The sequence below is a fragment of the Crassostrea angulata genome, chromosome 3 (assembly GCF_025612915.1).
Source record: "Crassostrea angulata isolate pt1a10 chromosome 3, ASM2561291v2, whole genome shotgun sequence".
In the NCBI taxonomy this organism is placed as follows: domain Eukaryota; kingdom Metazoa; phylum Mollusca; class Bivalvia; order Ostreida; family Ostreidae; genus Magallana; species Magallana angulata.
This window is the reverse complement of record NC_069113.1, coordinates 6,736,454-6,758,223: the sequence shown is the minus strand read 5'-3', so window position 1 is coordinate 6,758,223 and position 21,770 is coordinate 6,736,454. Positions and strand designations below refer to the sequence as shown.

At 33.7% G+C, this 21,770-nt stretch overlaps 2 protein-coding genes across 7 annotated transcripts; both read right to left on the bottom strand.

Annotated features, from left to right (window-relative positions):
* Positions 1 to 1,420: 1,420 nt before the first annotated feature.
* On the bottom strand, positions 1,421 to 7,493 carry LOC128175588 (uncharacterized). Its single transcript, XM_052841339.1, has 3 exons — positions 6,932 to 7,493; positions 4,064 to 4,623; positions 1,421 to 1,904 (listed from the first exon to the last, which is right to left on the bottom strand). The coding sequence occupies exons 1-3, from the start codon at positions 6,986 to 6,988 to the stop codon at positions 1,673 to 1,675; spliced, it is 849 nt and encodes a 282-aa protein (XP_052697299.1). The 5' UTR covers positions 6,989 to 7,493; the 3' UTR covers positions 1,421 to 1,672.
* A 5,221-nt stretch (positions 7,494 to 12,714) lies between these two features.
* LOC128178395 (uncharacterized) lies at positions 12,715 to 20,518 on the bottom strand. 6 transcript variants are annotated; one of them, XM_052845533.1, is made up of 6 exons: positions 20,376 to 20,517; positions 19,787 to 20,117; positions 18,380 to 18,523; positions 15,426 to 15,964; positions 15,081 to 15,132; positions 12,715 to 13,307 (listed from the first exon to the last, which is right to left on the bottom strand). In XM_052845533.1, the coding sequence occupies exons 3-6, from the start codon at positions 18,470 to 18,472 to the stop codon at positions 12,927 to 12,929; spliced, it is 1,065 nt and encodes a 354-aa protein (XP_052701493.1). In that variant the 5' UTR covers positions 18,473 to 18,523; positions 19,787 to 20,117; positions 20,376 to 20,517; the 3' UTR covers positions 12,715 to 12,926. The 6 variants fall into 6 exon arrangements, with proteins under 6 accessions (XP_052701493.1, XP_052701497.1, XP_052701496.1 ...); XM_052845537.1 differs by having other exon boundaries at positions 18,380 to 18,519; positions 20,376 to 20,512; XM_052845536.1 differs by lacking the exon at positions 19,787 to 20,117 and having other exon boundaries at positions 20,376 to 20,518.
* Positions 20,519 to 21,770: the final 1,252 nt, after the last annotated feature.

The window sequence follows — 21,770 nt, the reverse complement described above, 5'->3', positions numbered from 1 at the left end:
AAATACAAATTTATCAGTTTGGTGAAATCTTTACGCAGTCATAATATAAAGATGAGTGCTATCTCGACATCGAATTTAATAACTTGTACATGACAAGTCATGTTCAGTTTATATTTTTAAAAAAACCTTCATTTTTGGTTAGGATAAAAAGAAGCGGCTGAATTTTATCTGTAATTAAAACAAGAAGCTCATGGGCAACATCGCTCACCTAAACAATAGTTCTTGTATCATTCTGTTTAGAAATGTTTAAACATATAAGTCTTTAAAAAATATTCAATCTCGATTTGACATTACATTAGACAATACATAAAAGACAATTTAGGTTTATTTATATATTAAAAGAAGCCTACTTTTTGGACATCACATCCTGCAATTTAAAATGTAACAACTGGCCAATCATATTATCCTAGGCCTCAACGTATTTAAGATAACACAATTTTAAAATGAACTATAAATAATTATAAAAAGTAAGAGAAAGCTGCGGTGACCTTGATACATGTATGAGGATATTAAGGTATGAGGATGCCTACATAGTAATATAACTAACCGTAGCATTGTATTTCTTGAAAAGAAGATTTTGAAAACCCTTTTCCCAAAATATTTCTATGTTGAACTTTTAACCACTCTTGGGGCCCATGTATTGGTCAGGGGTCACGGTTTTAACAATTTAATATAAAACATATCTTAGAATGCTTGCATGGTAATATCACAAATTGTAGTATTGTAATTCTTGAGAGAAAGATTTTTAAACATTTTCCCTATATTTATCTATGTTAAACTTTGAGCCCCTCTAGAGGCCACAAAAATTTCTCCGGGAGTCACATTTTAACAATTTAAAATCTTCACTTTATATACAAGCTTTGGTGTAAATATTGGTATTTCTGGTGCAATGGTTCTAGAGACGTAGATATTTTAAGACACACAACCTATTTTTACTGTTTTGCAAGTACATGTATCTCCATTTTAAAGGGGGCTTCGCCCTCTATTTTAACAATTTAGAATCCCCTTTTCATAAGGATGTGTTGTACCAAGTTTGATTTAAATTGGCCCAGTGGCTTAGAGAAGAAGTAAAAATGTGAAAAGTTTACAGACGGATGGATGGACGGACAACGGACAGCAGGGGATCAGAAAAGCTCACTTGAACCTTCAGTTCAGGTGAATTTAAAAAAACCACCACAGCGATGTTGTCCTTATTCTGTCTAAAAGTTTGGACCCTAAACTTAACAGTCATTTATCTTAACATTTATTATAATTCATATCTTATTTGGAATTCGTCGTATTAATTTGTTTCAAACATGATTATTCTGTTTCGTGTCTTGTTGTAATATTGGTGTAATTTAGACTCTCAAAGGTGCATCCTCCCTTTGAATATCAACACAACCAACTGCTTCAAATCTGATTAATTGATCAACACTGAGCACACATGTATAATTGTTTATTTCTCCTCCTAACTAAATTTTAGATAAGAACACAAAACCCCAAAAAGCGTTAAAATGGAAAAAAAAACAAAGCTCTATCCGAAGAAAATAATACAACGTAAAATGATCGGGATATCCTTCAAATGGCAGTGATTTTATCTCCCTTTATCCCCTTCTATTCAATAAACAACGTTATGTTTCAGCTGCCTCTATTTATGCCAATAAATAATCTTAATGTAAAAAGTTCTAAAATATTAATACTGCATCTTTATGTCGATGATATCGTTTGAGGGATCGTCCACACAAGACTCCGACTCATTGTTATCATTCTCATCCACGTCTTCGTCGATGTAGGGAAGTTCCGGGTGTAAATCAATTTGACTTTTGTACCTTTCACTTTCCTTCTTAGGTTGCTTTTCAGCTTCTATCAAGTTTTGCCCCATTGCTTCATCGTCTTTGTCACTGATTTTTAAACTTCCACCATTTCTGCAATTGAAATTCATTTATAAAGAAGATGGGGGAATAAGATGGCGCAAATGCCCATTCTGTTTAGTAGTGAAATACAATTTTGAATTAATTTTTTCCCAATTAAATCTATTCAAATATATCATAATACAAGTTTGCAAAGCACGATTTCTAACTATATTCAGTTTTAAATATATTTAACAAAATATTAGGAAAAAAAAAACATTGTCTGTAATTTTGGTGGTATCGAACCCATAACATAAAAACCCTAGATATTTAAGGTTAGCTTATTTCAGGTACTCTAACCACTGAGCCATTTCAGACACAACAAAGGGAGTTGTTTAAATATCATGTGTGACTTTGGCCACGAATTAACGGACTTATATTATTTTTTCAAAACGTTCAATTGTTGGGATACAAAATGATATTTTTAATGTACAGTGGGTCATCTCTCCACGTTTTTGTTGATTGAAATCAGTGTGTTTTCCAACAGCCCTTATTTAGACTATGAGAAAAATATGGAGCACAGACCCACTCTATAAAAGAAAATGCCTTGAAGTTCTAAAAAATGACAGTATTTGCAGGTTTTGATACGTATACGCCTGTTTGAGTCAACATATTCCAAGTATTGAACATATACATAGGATAAAAATAAATGATTTGTTAAATATATATTGTTTTAAATGATTTCTTTAAAAAATATCAGATTTATTGATACTTTAATTTTTCAGTAGCTTGTCCGACTATGTATGGGCATTTTACACGCCTTATCCACCAATCTTCTTTATTACATATACCAGAAGGTAACTTGTATACCGGTATCTTTATTATTTAAGATTACAGAGCCCCTAAACACTAATGAAACGTGTTTTTAAAAGGGACTTGGACACATTTTAGAACAAAATTTTAATTTTAATTTTTTATAAATAAAATGGTTTACTTGCACATTTTGAATGATTGACCAAAATTTGAATGTTAGAATTTTTAAGTTATAAGGGAGATACAGAGGTAAGAACTCATTGTTATGTAAAGATGGCTCGAGTCTTATATTTGTTTACAAATAATGTAAAGTATGGAATTAGCATTTCTTTGACATAATAACTCGTGGGAAACAAGGCAAACCTATTCAATGTGTTTATATAATATATTTATTTATCAATAGAAGCAACATTTGATCGAAAATTATACCTATAAAACATATTTAAACAATAACAAGTCTCGAGCTTTGTTTCCAAACTCTTTATCTTGCTTGTAACTCAATATCCGACTTTCAAATTTTGACAAAGCATTAAAAACACCCATTTCATCCATCCTAAACATTAAACATAGGGAAATAGAATATAAAAGTTTGAGCTCAAATCGTGTTCAAGTCCCTTTAACTTCTTCGGAATCTGCATAATTATCGAAATGAAAGTAACATAAAAGTTTCAACAATTTAATATTTAATCACCTTCATATCTAATCGTACAACTGCTAAAATTCAAATATAAATAATCGTAATAAGGATCATCAAATCTATCATAAAGTACTCCAGGCTTTTATGGATTTGATCACGCCTCAACCATAATAAACACCTCGTAATATACTGATTCCTTATTCCTTAAATCAACAAAACGTTAGTGTCATTTAAACAAAAGGACAATCGTTATCTTTACATGGAAATTTCAGATCTGAATCAAAATATTTTATTTTTCATTATCGCCTTATCGCATCGATGACATCAGTTTTAGACAGTCCTAGTACATTCTAATTTAATATCAATTTATTCCTCGATTCTCTTGAGGTAGAAAACATTAAGGAGCATAAAATGGTTACGACTATCCCATCCCCTTTTTCTTGTCAGCTTTACTTGAATTGTTGTTATATTGAACACAATAGACTAATGAGAAGATAGCAACGGTTCACTCCATCATCGCCCACTCCCAAGCACACACCACCGGAAACTTATCTGCTTAGAAAAATCCTACTATTTCGAATCCCACATTTTAGCAAAATTGTGATCATCTTCTCTATTCCCTAAATATAATGTACCCCTACATGATAAACTGACTATTCAAAAGAATAATGGTCGCAAAAGATAAATTTGTCAGTTTTACATAAATTACTTGCTTTATTATAGTCATTTTCAAACTGCATCATAATACGAGTATAAGTAATTTAAAAACTGTTAAAAAGTATACCTCCTCTTCCTTGCACAACATACAAAGCAAACAGCAGCAACCAATAGGGGCACTGCAAGTAACGATAGAAGCGGCCACCAGTTCCTGTCTCCTGAGCCTGCGTTAAGAACCGGAAGTTCTGGTCTGCCACCAGTAACCCCGACATCGTGACCAGAATCATTCATATAAGAGTTTGTTACATCATACGATTGTGTAGATGTGTATATAACTTGTGGAGGGACGGCAGTAGATGATGGTTTGATAAACTGGGGACTTCCACAATTAAAACGGGAAACATTTCTGCATAAACTAAAAAAATCTTCACATTGCACTTCTAATGATTGATTGCACGTTTTAAAAACTTCTGATATTGCATCTGGGGATAAATCTACAATGCAATTCCGTAATATTAACGTCCTTTCCCGACACGTGAGCTTTAATGGTATGTCACATAAAAGGTGTGTCTTTGTGGGAGGGGGACATGGTGCCAACGCCAAAAAGTAGTCCTCGTTACAACATCCTGCATTGCATGAGTTGATGTAATCATCCGCTTTTCGTTCGAGTCCTATTGCTGACGAAACCTGCAAGATAGAGTATAATTCACTTTATTTGAATAGTCATCCATGACAATATTTAAAAAAAAAAAACCGATTGCTTTATAGGCAAGTGTATTTAAACGTGCGACACAAAATGCAAATTCATCGGGAATGAGTCATTTTTGTTAAGCGTTACTCCATATACCAGGTCTTTTTCTTCTTCCGATATGATTTGACTTCATTGTTGCAGGTCTGTAGCTCCCGGTCTGAAAAAATTCTGATGGACGACCTGGGAGCTACAGTGCCACCCACTGAAAAAAATCGTGTATTTATTGCGCACAAACCGTGCGCAGTTTTAGACTGAGGTTTGGGGCACGTAAAGATACGATATCAGTAGTAAATTGTATGAAGGATTTATTGGTAGTAATTGTTTTCACAGAATTTGCTTATAAATAAGGTTAATCAGTCCAAAACTGGCGTTCGTTTTTGTGCGCAATAAATACACAATTTTCCTAATGGGTCGCACTGTAGCTCCCAGGTCGTCCATCTGAATTTTTTAAGACAGAGAGCTACAGCTAATTAATTAAGTTATAATGTCTTGAGATCAATGGCATTATGTAACTTGTTCCTTCGTCAATTATTTGCATAAATAAATTTGGAATGCAGTGATTTTATCTCATAATTTAATTATAAAAAATATTACGTTTTAGAAAGTACAACTGATATCAAAATGTTCCCACCTAAATCCCTTTTATATGTAATCCCCCAAAACAAACTATAAAACATTTTTCAAAGATGTACCGGTACCAAAAATTATGAATGATGACCAAAAGCCAAGGGAGAAACGATAAACATGTGTCAAAACTTCTATAGAAATGTTTAAAATCAATTTGCCAATTTAATGGATTTCACTGGAAAAATAAACCCGAATTGTTCCAATGCATTTTTCAAAAGTTGGTTAATACCGAACAATGATCAAGATGAAGCCTTTCCTGGCAGCGGCGTGTGTTTGTGGGCTATCGTTATCCAGTATGTGTTGGAATGGGATCATCTATTAATTTGAAATGAGGCAAAGAGCTACGGGGGTCGCTACATGAACGAATCAAATGTCTATTTATTTCAGACAACTCAGACAACAAATATTTCCTCTATTTATTTGTGCTGTATAACTTTGAGGCATCAAGGTAAGCGAGGCCATAACAGGTGTGATTTTTCCACCTCCTGCTGACTCCATCTCGGCACGATGGTTTGTAATTCTCAGACTCTTTTGCTGATAAAGGCTCAAATGATCCAGATGACATTGCTGCCACTAGCAGTAAATGTCAGCTTCTCTACCATTATGCAATATAAGATTTGCTATACCCAGGTTTCACTGATACGGATAGTAAAGAAAATTAATTTTGAGTGTGTATGTGTATGTGTGTGTGTGTGTTGGGGGGGGGGGGGGTTGTAAGTTGGATACAGTATGGATTTCATATGGAAGAAACGCACACAAACTTATGTTCTTTGTGTGTATTTTGCTTCAAGTGTAGCATTCATAATTCAGAAAATTCTACCTCTTGCATTCTCTTTACCAGATTAGGTACTGGTTTAGTGCAATGCATATGAAGTACAATTCCTGTGATGTGTGCGTGTTTTAACTCTCTCGCTCATGTTGATTTGCTTAATGACTTAGAAAACAGCGTGACCCTAGGCCTTAATTAACTACAGGTTTCTAGGGGTCGTTCACCAATCTACGAGCAACCTAATTACAAGGTCAACTGATTGTGGTACTGGTAATTCTATTAGATTACACTACACTGTAGGTCACAATTAGAATGTTCCTATTATACATATTTGCGTTTCCTTACTTTCTTAAAATAATATTGCTGCGAGAGGGATCAAATTTTACAGCTTCTTGGATTCTCCGATATAAATAGAACGGGATGTGTATACCTCTCAGTGTTTACGGGATCATTCTTGTACAGAGCAGAGAGATATATAGGATTGAATTGTTTCAACTGCCAGTCCCAGGATACATTTACATTTTTAAAATTCTTTTACCCATAGATTTAAATCAGTTCTGCTTTTATAGCACGTATTTGTTTGTAACCGTAGCTGTAGCAGCTTGTAGTTTTTGCATTATTTATTGCTGAGTAAAACACCATTGCATGACCATAAGAAATAATGACCTTAATTAGATTTTTAAAAACCCTGATACCATGAACACTCATTATTTAATAATGAAATAGCAGCCTAATCTACCATCTTATTCAAATGTGAAAGTAGATTACTATCTCTGTCAATCAAGTAAACTACTTTTACACGAGCATGTCTGAATATCGTCTACGTGCAAAGACAGCGTGGTTTTTACCTGGAATTTTGAAATAGCACATGTCAAGCACATGATGACAATCCAATCTGAGACCATTCCCAAACAGCCCACATTTCCTCGCAGTTCGATCAAAAGTAAATAGCGCCGTACATCATCCGCTAGCTGTATAGACAGTGGTTGTTATCGCAAGCTCCCTGTTTCTGTAAACATTTCTGTATTCTCTAGAGTGAATAGAAAAAACACACTCCGCTCGGCGCGAAGTACATTCACCGTTTCACGTTTTGAGAAAAAAAAATTGCCCTGACCCACAGGTAAGGCGTGACGTAATCTGGTTACCTTAATTAAACGCTCTGTCTTTTCCCCACGAGATATGAATTTCACTCAATGTGTTTCACTCGGTGGTTTGGTTGGTCAGTAATTTAGGGAGACGGTACGAGGCGGATCGAAGGTCAGAAACACCCAATGTTCAGGTCAGGTAAGGCTAAAACTACACGAGGAATAATCCATTGTTATTTATGAAGCGACGCGGTATTTGTTCCATTTAAATGGCCATATAAAGTTCTTTACTATCGATCAAAACTTCCCCTTATCGCGAGGACCGTGTGAATTTTTTTGTTCAATATTTAGATAAGTTATGATAGCGTCCTGCATGTTTATCCCCAGATAAAACATCATTATATACATAATAGATTATATTATCAATACATGTATCAAGTGATGTTCATGTAATATATGCATGTAACAAGCTCTCCAATAATTGAATTACTGTAAGAAAAAATATACACATACCTAGTATTGTATATTTTGGATTTTAAACTGTGAAGAACTAGATATATTAAACTCTCTTGGTAAATTTTTACAAAAGGCATTGCCTTAATTTGTATTTTGTAGTCAAATATTGGTTTTTTAACTTTTCAATCATTTCATAAACTATTTCAAATTTATATGTACATTTGTATTTTGACATATTTATGTATGGTGTTTAACATAAATATATAGAAGACACTGTATTGAATGAATAGAAACATACATATATATACTAATCAAATGTTCATGTCTGTCCTAGCTCTTTCAATCATCCAACTCTTTCCCTCTTGTATACATGTATGTTTATTGAATGTTTTATGTACATTGGATGTTGTATGTACAGTCTTCATGTTGCCCCTTGAGGGCCCTTAATTGATTAATAAAGAAATTTAAATTGAATATATGTATGTTCATACCTAGGTTTATTTTTGAGAGTGACGAAGTGGGATGATGGATTAAGTGCTTTAGGTTTTAAAAGTTTTTTGATACGCTACATAATTTCACTTATTTGTTGAATACCACTTCATTTGAAAGCAAACTCATAAGGTTGATAAGAACATTTCTTTAATCCACACTCAATCAAGCGTCAAATATTTTAACTGCACCTATTTGCGATTCTTTACACACCTGTACATGTACATAACGTTTTACTATTGCATTAGAATATCTAAATGCTTTCCTTTTAATTTAAGTACATGTATGCGTTAAGGTATCCGATGCATATTAGGACCTCATTTTCTCACCTTGAATATCCATTATGGATTAAATAATTATCCTAATATTAATTCGAAGCATTTTAGAGTAGAAAACGAGTTAGCAAGAGAAATTTTCAAAAGCCGTTATTTATTAACGAAGAATGCATAAAGGTATATGGGAACAAGTAGGTTTTTGAAAATAAAAAAATGAATATTAAGAATATCAATTATAAATGCTTTGATGGTGAAAATGTGCATTTAATTATTAGGAATAGAATTTGTAAATAAATTTCCATCGGATAGATTTTTTAGAGTTTAAAAGCAAAGGGGGGGGGGGGGGGGGAAGACTCTTCAAGAACAGGAAAATGTCATGTATAAGGACACATTCCGCTCTTATATACTGATACTTCAACATGGAAATTATGTCTATGTTTACTGATTATGAATCCCATACATATCTGTTATGCCTCCAGATTCATTGAATCTGAGGCTATTACGGATCGGATACCTACTTCAGTAAAACGTTTTAACCACCCTACACGTAAACTATTAAGGTACGTGTACGCGTAAATTTCGTGAAACGTTCAACCATCCTAAACTGTTCAGCCTGTTCTCCAATCCGGGCACTTCTTATCACGTAACAGGGTCACTGAATTGTTGACAAACAATATAAAGAACAATAAAAGGTACAAGAACTGTTGGAGTGTTTGTTAAATTTCGACAAAGCCCCTTTAGAAAATGGAGACGAAAGACCATTGACCTAGATACTGATGCATTTTAAAAGAATCGTCATTTCTGAAAATGACGAAAGTAAAGAAATTCTGCAAACCATCTACAGTAGAGCACGACCTGTTCCTGATTTCCAAAAGAGCGCTGGGACAATAACGGCAAATGATTATTAAAGCTGCTTGGTCCGATTTTTTTGTAATTTCAGTATCAATTTTTTTTTCATACAAATCATTTATCTTAGAAAGTTATGGACTTTCTCCTTATTACACCAGCAGAATCAGTCTCCTTTCAAAGTTAAAAATATTCAAAGTAAATAAAAATAATTTCTCTTTGGGCAAACGAAAAAACAAACCAAAATGCATCACGGGAATGTTTAGAAAAGGAAACCGCTTGGTTTCGTCCCCCGAATGATTGGGGTTATTCAACCCGCATGCTATGCATCGATTGTAAAGAAAGCAGACTTTGGAAATATTAGCGAACAAAACGTACACATGTTTATTTGTAATTTGTCTGATCATTTTGACCTTTATTTAGAGCGATGTCAAATTCGTAATACAACCATACCGTCTCGTCGTCAGGGGTGAAATTTAACATGGGGCGAAATAACACGCTACCTTTTAATGTCGTTTGTTTTGTTAGCAAATTTTGTACGTATTTTTCTTCATTGAAATTTGGCATAATTGACGGGTAAATCTACTGCAATGTCTATTATTATACATATACTAAGCAAAGCCATCGTTTAAAAGCGTGCATAAAATTTGATATAAAATCGGACCAAGCAGCTTTAATTGGTTCAGAATATTTTGTTAATAAGTATGCTGAAAAAAAAGAAAATATGCTGATCATCATAAAAGTTATTTGTATTATCTTTTTTCAAACTAAGCATACTCTATTAGTTTTAGAATTCTGCTGGACGAAATGACTAGAACTATTTATCGTTTTTCCTGTAATTCATACCAAATCTAGGCAATGAGAGTTATCTCTCTTATTAAACTTTTTATTATTCAATATAGCCACATCCACTCTCTGGATAATTCAGTTGCCCGCCCTTACAAAAATCTGTATGTTGCTTTAGATGTATTCTCTATAATCTGATAATAAATTTTAAAATACATTGAATATAAAAATATATTTGAGGGTTATTTTGAAATAATTCTTATAATAAAATATATAACAAAAATAATTAAGGAATAAGGAATCATTGTTTGAGTATTATGAGGTGATAAATTCGATCGGGGCGTGGTCAAATCCAATAAAGCCCGAAGGGCTTTATGATAGATTTGACCACGACCGAAATTATCACCTCATAATATTCAAAGAATGATTTCAGAAATATTATATGCCTATATGTTCGTTATAATATTGAAATCCTTAAAAGGAACAGCCAGCCTCGCTGCAAATGTTGATAGATCTCAAGCAGACGAAATCGTGAGAAGACGCTTAATTTTCTATTTCGTGAATCAAACAAAGTGATTTGTTTATTTTTGAAGGTTAAACTTTCAAGTTTTTATATTTACAAGTTTGCATTTTGTTTGCTGACAATAAAACTGTAACAGACACAACTTTACATTTTGTTCACAGTGTTTATCTTGGAAATTCCCGTTCTATAAATAGTGATAGATCAGATCAGTTGAGAAAAGTAGATCCGGCAAAAATTTTATTGATACAGGTATCAAAGAAATTTTTCAACCAATCAGAAGCACCGATATCTCATCAAACGAATAAATATTAAATGATTCCTTATTACTTTTGTTTATATTAATTCCAATTTGCATACTTTAAAACAATATTATTTTAAATCCACTATTTTTTCCTGTACAGCTGTTGCACATACTATGTATTATGTGACTTATGTAGATCCGAATTTGAGGATGAATATCACTTTGTCTTAATATGTCCCCGATACCAGCAATTAAGAGCCAAATACATCAAAAAATACTATTGGAAAAAACCATCAATGTATAAATTTTTACAGCTATTATGTGTAAACAATGTTAGAGAACTCTGTAACTTAGGGAAATTCTTGCATCATGAATTCAAACTACATGTTGACTGATATACTATTTTTAAAACAATTGTTGTAATTAAATCGATGTGTTGAATTGTACATTCTCCAATGCTATTATCACTGTACTACATATTCATTGCTATTACCATTTGTTAGTAAATCCATGCAATGGGCTGCACATTTTCTGTTTAAAAAAATTCATATGCTATAAGATGTATGTATTACGCAATAAAGAAAGTTGAAGTATTACTACGCGGCGCAGCCAATACCGTGTTTCGGTTATGCTATAAGACACGCCCATTTTGTGTCACTCGTGTTTTAAGAAGTTATTGGGTTTTAAGGTTCAAAATTGATACGTAATGTTATCACAGACAAAGACAGTTGAAAATGTAAATATTAAAGTAATATTTCATAAAACAAAATTCTGTATTGCACGTCATACCGCAATGAAACACTATCTGTATTAGACTCCCACATTATTACTTAAGGAGTATAAACCTACTCACTGTACCATGTATGACTAATTGTGTATTGTTGATGTAATCAGAAACTTTAAGCTCCCCACCCAAAGAACTAATTGTCCATTAAGTAGAAGTCTAAATTAGTTAATTGGTAAAGACATTTTTATCAGCAGTAAAATTTACGAAACTTGCTCACTCGCCAAACGACACAGATTAAATAAATACACAAAGTACAGGCAGCATTGAGAAACTCTCCCGTCTCTTGTGCTATAGTAATTGTGATATGATTGAACTCAGATTGCCGCTATGCAAAACTGTAGAGCACCGGTAGGGCGTGTCTTGTTATTTTGTTTTAAATTTAATGTGAGGGTGTAAATAAACCAATTTACAACGGTAGTTAAATATTTACACAAACACACTGAATTCAAACTTAACAACTAAGTTTTTGATATGTGGATTTTTAACCCGATTTTCTTGTGCAAATGATGAATCTGAAAACGAATTAAAACTGGTATAGAACTAAGTTTTATAATAATTCACATATTTTTGTATCTTTTTTTTCAGAGTTTGCTCACAGGGGCCAAGCCCGTTTTAACATTAATTTCAATGTAACCATAAATTAATGTTAAAACGGGCTTGGCCCCTTTGAGTTTGCTGATATATAGATGATGAAATGAGGAAAGTTTAGTGTCAGCATTATTTGTGGGGTGTCTCAGTAGTGCATGGACAGTAGAGTCTGCATAGTAGAAACTAACATCTATGTAACAACCACTTCCACTCCATCTTTAGGATTACTTGAAAATCTGTCAACTCCCTGAAGTCCCTTTACATCTGCCTTTTAACTACTGAAGGTTAATTCATATCATATAGCCATCGAATTTATCAATTTCATTGTGTTGTGATAGACATTATTTTATTTACAATAATTTTCTAATTCATAAAACGAATTCTAATATTTGAAAAATTTCGGGCAGAGGTACGTGCGCCAAAACACTCCTCATAAATCTGCCGGCATGATAATACGATTCAGAGACAGATTGTAGATGTATGTTAAATATTATTTCCTTTAATTATTAATGAATAAAATATATTATTTTGTTGTGTCATTCCAGTAATAACATGATGAATTCATATTTGTAATATAAATCAATGGCCCTACAACATGAAATAAAACAAGCATTCAAGTAATACTGAGGACTCCGCACTGGTCATATAGCCAATACCCGTAAACTGTACTTCGTTATTGCACTGGGTCCTCGCAATCTAGTGTGAATTTAATGTTACGTCTCCACTGGTAAGTTTAATGTAAATAGGTACAATTGAAATAAAATTTTTTACATCTCTTTAACTTCCTTAACTTCGTCGAATTCTTGAATAGTACATATCTCTTTAACTTCTTTATCTTCTTCGTAATTCTCGACAGTACAAACATTATACTCATGATCTGAGAAAACCGTTTCCATGCATTCATGATCATTCTTCCCATCTCCCTTTTCTCCATCTTCAAAGCACGGAGGTTCACTCTTGGGAACGACACTGTAGTGGTTAGTGGTTTCCATCGTTGACTGGTGCCCTGTCTTTTCTCGTGACGTAATTCGTCGTTTCAGCGTTAGACACAAAATGTAGCACCCTTTGTCTGAGCGGAGCATGGGAGTCTGTGATGACGTGGAGATTTGCCGCGTGGGGAACAAAGGTCGAACATTGACGTCATATTTCTGTAAAAATGAATCACAAACATAAAAAGAACCGAATACTTTATCCCAGCTATTATCTAATACACGTAGATCTCCGTGTTATAAGAAAAAAATCTGTAGCATGAAAGGGGGTGGTCATTGACTTTTTAGGGACCTACATGTACAAGTATGAACATTGACTTACGAGAGACGGATAAGTATGGACTTTGTCTTACTAGAGATGGGCAAGTATGGACTTTGTCTTACTGGAGATGGGCAAGTATGGACTTTGTCTTACTGGAGATGGGCAAGTATGGACTTTGTCTTTGTCTTACTGGAGATGGGCAAGTATGGACTTTGTCTTACTGGAGATGGGCAAGTATGGACTTTGTCTTACTGGAGATGGGCAAGTATGGACTTTGTCTTACTGGAGATGGGCAAGTATGGACTTTGTCTTACTAGAGATGGGCAAGTATAGACTTTGTCTTACTGGAGATGGGCAAGTATGAACATTAACTGACTACAGACGGACAAGAATGAACATTCACTTACTACAGACGAACAAGTATGAACATTAACTTACTACAGACGAACAAGTATAAACATTAACTGATACAGACAAACAAGTATGAAAATTAACTTACTACAGACGAACTAGTATAAACATTAACCGACTACAGACGGACAAGTATGAGCATTAACCGACTACAGACGGACAAGTATAAACATTAACTGACTACAGACGGACAAGTATGAACATTAACTGACTACAGACGGACAAGTATAAACATTAACTGACTACAGACGAACAAGTATGAACATTAACTGACTGTATAGACAGACAATTATAGACATTCACTTACTAGCGATCGATAGGTATGAATATGGTTCTTATAGAAACCTACAAATATGGACACTGGCCTAATAGAGACGGAGAACTATGGACATTGAATAGAGAAGGGCAAGTATGGACATTGACTGACTACAGACAAACAAGTATGAACATTAACAGACTACAGACAAACAAGTATGAACATTACATGTAACCTACTATAGACGGACAAGTATGAACATTAAATTACTACAGAGGGACAAGTATAAACATTAACTTACTACAGACGGACAAGTATGAACATTAACTTACTACAGACAGACAAGTATGAACATTAACTGACTGTATAGACGGACAATTATAGACATTCACTTACTAGCGATCGATAGGTATGAATATTGATCTTATAGAAACCTACAAATATGGACACTGGCCTAATAAAGACGGAAAACTATGGACATTGAATAGAGAAGGGCAAGTATGGACATTGACTAACTAGAGACAGACATGTATGAAATTGACCTAATTAAAACCTATAAGGATTGATATTCAATTTGACCTAATAGAGACAGGTATGAAAATTGAAATAATAGAGACGGGCAAGTATGGACATTGACTTACCAAAGATCTATTTACTAGATAATCCACTATTCATACAGAGTAATATATTTTCCATTACAATTGAACTTAAATGGTGTTATTTTGTGTACAGTGCTTGGATACCAAAAGTTTTTTTTTTATTCTTTCATACACAATTATTATTAATATTAAGTACAATAGTAAGAAGAATGAACGGCATCTTTAGGATAACAACTTGAACGTGGACAACCCTGAATCGATTTCATTACATACAAAATATGTGCAAATTATTCTCAAATTTAAACTAAGCGCACGAATATTTTTAAACTAATTATCTCACGATTCCTAAATTGCGAAACTAATCAACTCAACAAGATATTAAGGTTTTCAGATGTTTTACTTACCTGTTTTATTTTGACCACCAATATACCGGTAAATACACATACTATTACTAATCTGAAAATTAAATAAAGAAAATACATAAATAAAATCCCCACAATTAAACAACGTGGTTATAGATAGCAATATTGGCAATAATATAGTGGCAGTCTGGTAACAAGAATTGTTGCTGCTCTTTAGTTGTAATTTGTATGGCATGGGTTTGGTTAAAAAAGAAACACATTGTATGTCGGAGAGGATTTAAATAGGCAATGGCTGCTATCCCATCCGTTTATGTGATATACATGTATTGCATAATAAAATATTGTTTAAATTTAAAAAAAAAAAAAGAAACAGTGAGTAACACTTACACGAGGAAAACCACCACTGAAATGACAGTACTTCCACCATGCACATTGTGTTCGAGTTCTGTAGATATATTGGAAATAGAAACATTGGTCATTAAGCTTGTATTATCAGTATGTTCTATGGTAATGCTTAAAAGGGTTGATTTCAATTCAGTCACGTAATACGTTGTCGTCTCTGATGTTGTCCTTGAACTTATTGATGGTTTCCTTGAATTTACTGATGATGTCCATTGTTTGGACGACGTCATTGTGACGTAATCTTCTTCTGTTGTTATTGTTGTGCTGTCTTCAGTCACTTGGCATGAAACATTAATTTTTTCACTAACGTTGCAAGCTGTTGTCGCTTCACATGTCCCCTTTTCCGAGCACTTTATTTCATCGGTAAAACTTTGATTAAAGTAAAGAGAGTATTGTGACAAACACACATCTAGAATCTTTAACAGCAGATCACAGTCTGGGACTTCTGAACACAGTAAGGAGAATCTGTTGGGTGGCGGACAGGGCACCAAATCCAACCAGTCCTCAACGGAAGTCGGGCGAGGCTGAAAGAAAACAAGGGTTTGGTTACAAGTTTTTACTGTCGCTCGGGGAATTTCTATCTGCGTGAAATCACTAGAAGCACTCCTCGCAGATTTTAAAATCTGACTTTTATTTTTTCGACAGCCATACACCATACAAAAATATAACAGATGTTTAGTGCTTGCGATTTCTATTACCGTAATTTAAATTGCGGAATTAATTAAGTACAGGCGTTAAAATAAGGAAGCGGTCGAGGTCATTGCCATGACGTCACAATTAGGCACATAACATTAGACAAAACATAAACTGTGGGACCAATTTGATTGTACGTTTATCTTCTATATATTTAGATATGAGAATAGGTGTTTAGTATGGTACCAAGAATTGCAAGTTCAAAGCACAAACTACACATTTCCAAGAAATCGTGTTTTTTAAAAATCAACCGACGGAAATAACGTTTTAATCACACTCAGACAGACTTTGAACAAAACGGACCAATAATGTTTTCCCTGGAGGTTAAACGGGATTCCCTTGTTTCCTGCCAAGATCCTTAAAGCGAAGGAAGGAACACAAAAAAAAAACCCACTTGACATGCTTGAAATTTTCATCTACATATATCTAAGTTCTGACATACCGGATATCTTAGTGAATTTTAACTTCTGCATTGGTTATTATAGCACTGCATGTCCCATCTAACATTTTATTTCTTTGATAATCTGCAGTAGTTTAAAAGGGCTGTTGGTCGTCGTGTCCATTTTATGGCTGTACGTCCTTTAGACGACGTGCTCTTTATAAAGTTATAAAAATATAGTTATGTTTTCAAATTTCATAGCTAGAATATTTTGTTTCTTTCCTAGATACAAAATGTATTTAAAAGTTTACGGCGGATCTGTCGGTAATGTGTCGACCATTCAGCCTCCTTAATGAATGCGTTTGTGTTATCGATATTTAATTCATCATTTTAACACAAAGGTCAAGGTATAGATTCATTACATTGATAGATAGATGTCCTTGAAAATGTTTTAAATATTTCTCTTTACTAAACATCTAAAAGTTTACGGCAGAGCTGATGGGTAATTTGGTGATCCCCAACCTCCTTAAATTACGTTGACAGATATTTCCTATACAATGTTTAAGAGAATGACGTAATTCATAAAACGTGAATGTTTTGATACATCATGTGCTGGACTCCAGACAGAACTAGCACGTACAGTGTGACCTGTTTACCGAGGCCCGGGTCCGAGTCGACATCCACCACTTCTACGATCATAGCAGACGTAGTCTTCGAGACATAAAACAAGGACCACAACTGGCTGAGAGACGTGCTGTCACGCTTGTCCTTCATTGTTATTGGTGAAGACAGGGACATTCATTTGCATTTATTTACATGCATTTTACAATGTCATACACATTTCACTTTCTGGCTACCCTTAAAAACTTTCTCAACTTTCATGATTTTATTTTTATAAATTGAAAGTGAGCGCACAAGATTGTAAGTTTGCAGGAATCCTCGACACGAATCAATTGGGTTTTAAATGTCTATAACCTCGAAAGGCTATGTACAGGTTTCAACAAAAATATATTATGTTGAGAGTCGAAGTACATGGCTATTCCGGTTATTAAAAAACTCACAAAGCTTTCAAAAATGGCAATGAGAGGTAAACCGATAACTAGTTGGAAATGTTAATGAAAACATATTTTAATGAAGTTATATTGTGTATATCCTAAAAAACTAGTAATAAGAAAAGCAGATCTAGAAATCAATAAAAACAAATTAAAATATACCGGTATATCATAATTCAACATCATGTTATAATAACAAACATTGAAAACAAAAAAGTTTATTTTTTTTAAAAAAGAACACCAGTTGGATTTGAACCCAAAACGCTGAATGTATGTATTCACTAAATCCATGACGAAACCACTGAGCCACGGAGACTTGTCAATTTATGCTCTATAAAGTTCTGTTTGAAACAACACTGTCATATCAATGTACTTTGTTTTTTATCCTTCAAAAAATAATTTGAAAAAGTACATAATTAGTCATCTCTGGGTCATTTCTCCATCTTTTTTTAAAAAGCGACCTTTTAAATGTTGAAATATGTTACCTTTACACGTTTCAAATTTGTGGAGAGAAGACCCAGAGACAACAAAATCATTTAAAAACAGTTGTAAATAAGTAGGGTTTTGCATGAATTGCATCGTGTTGCTATATTTAGACCCATATTATAATAAAACCTTTTGCATTTCAAATATTTTTCCACTCATTCCACATTCAACAGAAACCAAATAACGGTTATAATTCGAAAAATATTCAAAATTAATTGATGAAATGTTCACTCTCCTTGTGCGCCCAGATTCCTGCCGAATCTACATCTTAAGCGCCCACATTCTTAGACTAAAAATAAATCTTACTGATATTATAGAAATGTTCTTACCCTGGTAATGACGCTTGGGCACATGTTTAATGTTTTACCGAACCAATACACAAGGACGCTGGCCTGTAGAATCAATGTAAGATGACTATTCATAGCCACATCAGTTCTCCGGGGGTTTCCTTATTTCGTCATTGTCATTTCTAACTGAAAAAAAATATCCAAAAGTGTTGACCAAAACTGATTCAGCACAGTCAGCAAATAATTAAGTATGCAAGAGAGTTCTATTTTTTAAACTCTGTGTCACCTACTAATTAAAACTTAGGACAGATTATATAATCCTGTTGTGTCTTCTTTTTTTAAAGCGTTACACACGTGTATATTCTCAGCCATTAAGTGCAAAGTGACGTACTAGGCTAGGATTTAACATATTGTTTGTATCAATCCGTGCACATAATCGACTGGTCGATAACATGAGTGCAGCTCACCGATTTTACTTCCGAAGTCACGTGACAAAATTTACAAAATATGACACTGTTTTGTAGCTCCTGTCTTATCCGTTTCGGTAAATATTGTTTATTGGATTTAGAATAAATATTTTGACAGTTTACACTTTTAGCACCTTTGATTGAGTGGCCCTGGGATAGATCTAAATCCATTTACAGCCTGAAATTTTGCCTCTTTGCTCGCAGGACCTATTTTTCTCTTCCTGGCGTTGGCTGTATACATATTCTCTGGATCGCCAAGTCCCAAGTATTCCAGCACGTTCAATAATGAAAGGGCTGAGCAGCTCCCCAGAAAGCTATTAGTTTATAAACAAGTCTGACATCGCAAATTATGCAACTGTGTAACTGAATAACACTGTTTATAAACTGCACTGACTGTGTATGGTAGAATCTTGTATTTCAAGCTTTGGGTGAAAACTTTCCAAGACATGATGCTCATGGAGCTGACACTCCTTCCGTTGTTCTAACTAAGCAAATAAGAGCCATTGACGTCCCCTGGATGGGACATTTACTTGTAAATCCATTCTTGAAACATTTACTGCAGGATTGACAGAGACAACGTGATTAACTAAAAGCCCATTCCATGGACATACCACACAACATTAAGTATCCACAGCTTGCACTTTTAGAAGCTGCAATTGTTTGGTATCTGGCCAAACGTCTATAACCAGTGAGGCATTTATAGGCATTATATATACAACTTCTGTAACTTGAAAAGACACTTTTTCTTCATGTTGTTTTAATTATTTTTTTCAGATTTTGTTACATATATATAGATACAGCACACAACATAATATTGTACCTTGTTTCTTATATTCATAGTCTAAGGTAGTATATATGTTGGATATACGTGTACATTTAACTATTCTCATACCATGGACATGAGAGAGAGAGAGAGAGAGAGAGAGACAGACAGAGAGAGAGGAGAGAGAGAGAGAGAGAGAGAGAGAGAGAGAGAGAGTACCTGTTCGTGTGCTCCATTGACCTCCTTTACGCTGTAACTGCATTCAAATGCACCGAAATCATATATTTTTCATACAGTATTCCAAATACATATGTATAACAATGTCACCGTCAGTGAGCACACATCAGTATAATTTCTCTATTATACAGTCCGCGTTCTAACAATGTGACTGACAGTGTGTGTACTGCTGCAGAGTGCTTGAAACACTCTCACTCCGAGTGCTCCATAATGAGAGGAGAAACTGAACAACGGATTTCCCTGGAGATAATTCAACGTTTTGGATTTTTTTACGGAAGTTTTTTTTTTTAAAGATTCTGCAATGTGGGTTGAGCTAAAAGTGAAATGACTTTAATTTAGGTGCAAGTATTCTAAACAGAGAGTGTTTTGAGAAAATCATACACTGTACATGGTAATTATAATATACTGAGAGTCTAAAAATTAATAAGAAAATCCATTATTCATTAAACACTTCATATAGCCATATAATTTTACACGATTTACTCTACTTCTTCCTGTCCGCTCCCTGTAATAAGCAACACTGCATAAAAAATGTGGATATATATAGAAGGGGGAAATGATCAAATCCTACCTGCAATCTTTGATGTGCCGAGTCCAACCCACTTCCGCAAACAGGTCCTGTGTTCCGTACATAAAGTCTATATTAAAAGCTCCGTTTGACCTTCAAACGTTAATAATGTACCTATATAAGTATTCTAGGCCGTTCACCTTTCAATGTGACGGCTTTACATATAGACACTAAGTTTATTTTGTGTGATATTTTAATTTTAACTGTACTTATACGTACATCTCGTATAAAGGATTTTTAAATTTGAAGGTGTGCACCAGTACGTGTATAATATAAAACTGCATTATCTGACCATTATCAAACATACATTATATTTACTTTATACTTCTCTTCTTATTTTCATTTCTATTAATATTTTCTTAACTTTACAACGTGATCTCAATTAAACAATCTTTGACTGTGCTAAGGCTATTGTTTATTAAACGTTATTTTTAATAGACAAAATCATTATGTATTTTTTATCGTTATCTGAAGAGTTTTAAATGTTTCCAAAATAATTCTACATTTGTTACACAAAACTTTTAGAAAATAATGTTTTATCTAAAAGGAAGCAAAAACGGATTTAAGGGGGATTGTGCAGCCATCTTGTACATTCGAGGATAAGAATGTAAACATTTCTTGAACTGGCTTGTTTCTGTCCGAAACTGACAAAAACTGTCGCCAAGAGATATAAAATCTTTAAATATAAAATTATACATGTTTTGTATGCAAATTATGCATACAAGAACAGCACAATGCTTTTTTAATCACTTTAAACAGCTGTCGAAACGCGCAGCTACAGACTTATTTTGAACATTTGAATCGAACATCCCAATCATTGACGCGGTTTGTTCCCGTTTTGCACACATTTGAAAATTAGGTATCGAAAAAATGTGTGCGAAACGGGAATTTTACCAGGTGAGATAATTGCTTAATTGCTATAGTCTATATCACAGTTCCATTAAGGGCAATTGACAATGAAATAAATAAAACATATCTACTCGCAATTGATATTTACATTTATTTTAAGTACCAATATAACTTGCATAGAAGCACATTTACATAATAATTGACATCCATGTTCTGGAATTTAATTTTAAACATCGATTTGGTCATCAACAATTTCATTAATTTCTTTATTTAAATAAAAAAAGATTATTGCAAAAATGTTGTGTATGTAGTGCTTTTGTTTAACTTCCTGCCTTTAGGAAGTACATTTACATGCTACAAGTTTGAAGAAAAAATATCATATATTAGTATTTATTTATTGCTTTTGCTTACATAAATGGAGGAAATGTGTCTAGTGAAAACGCTGCTAATTATTTTTCATTTATGCTGTGGCTTGAATAATCGAAGAGAATACTATTAAACAAATTAATGAATGACGATATGATGATAAATAGGCAATTTGATATGCTT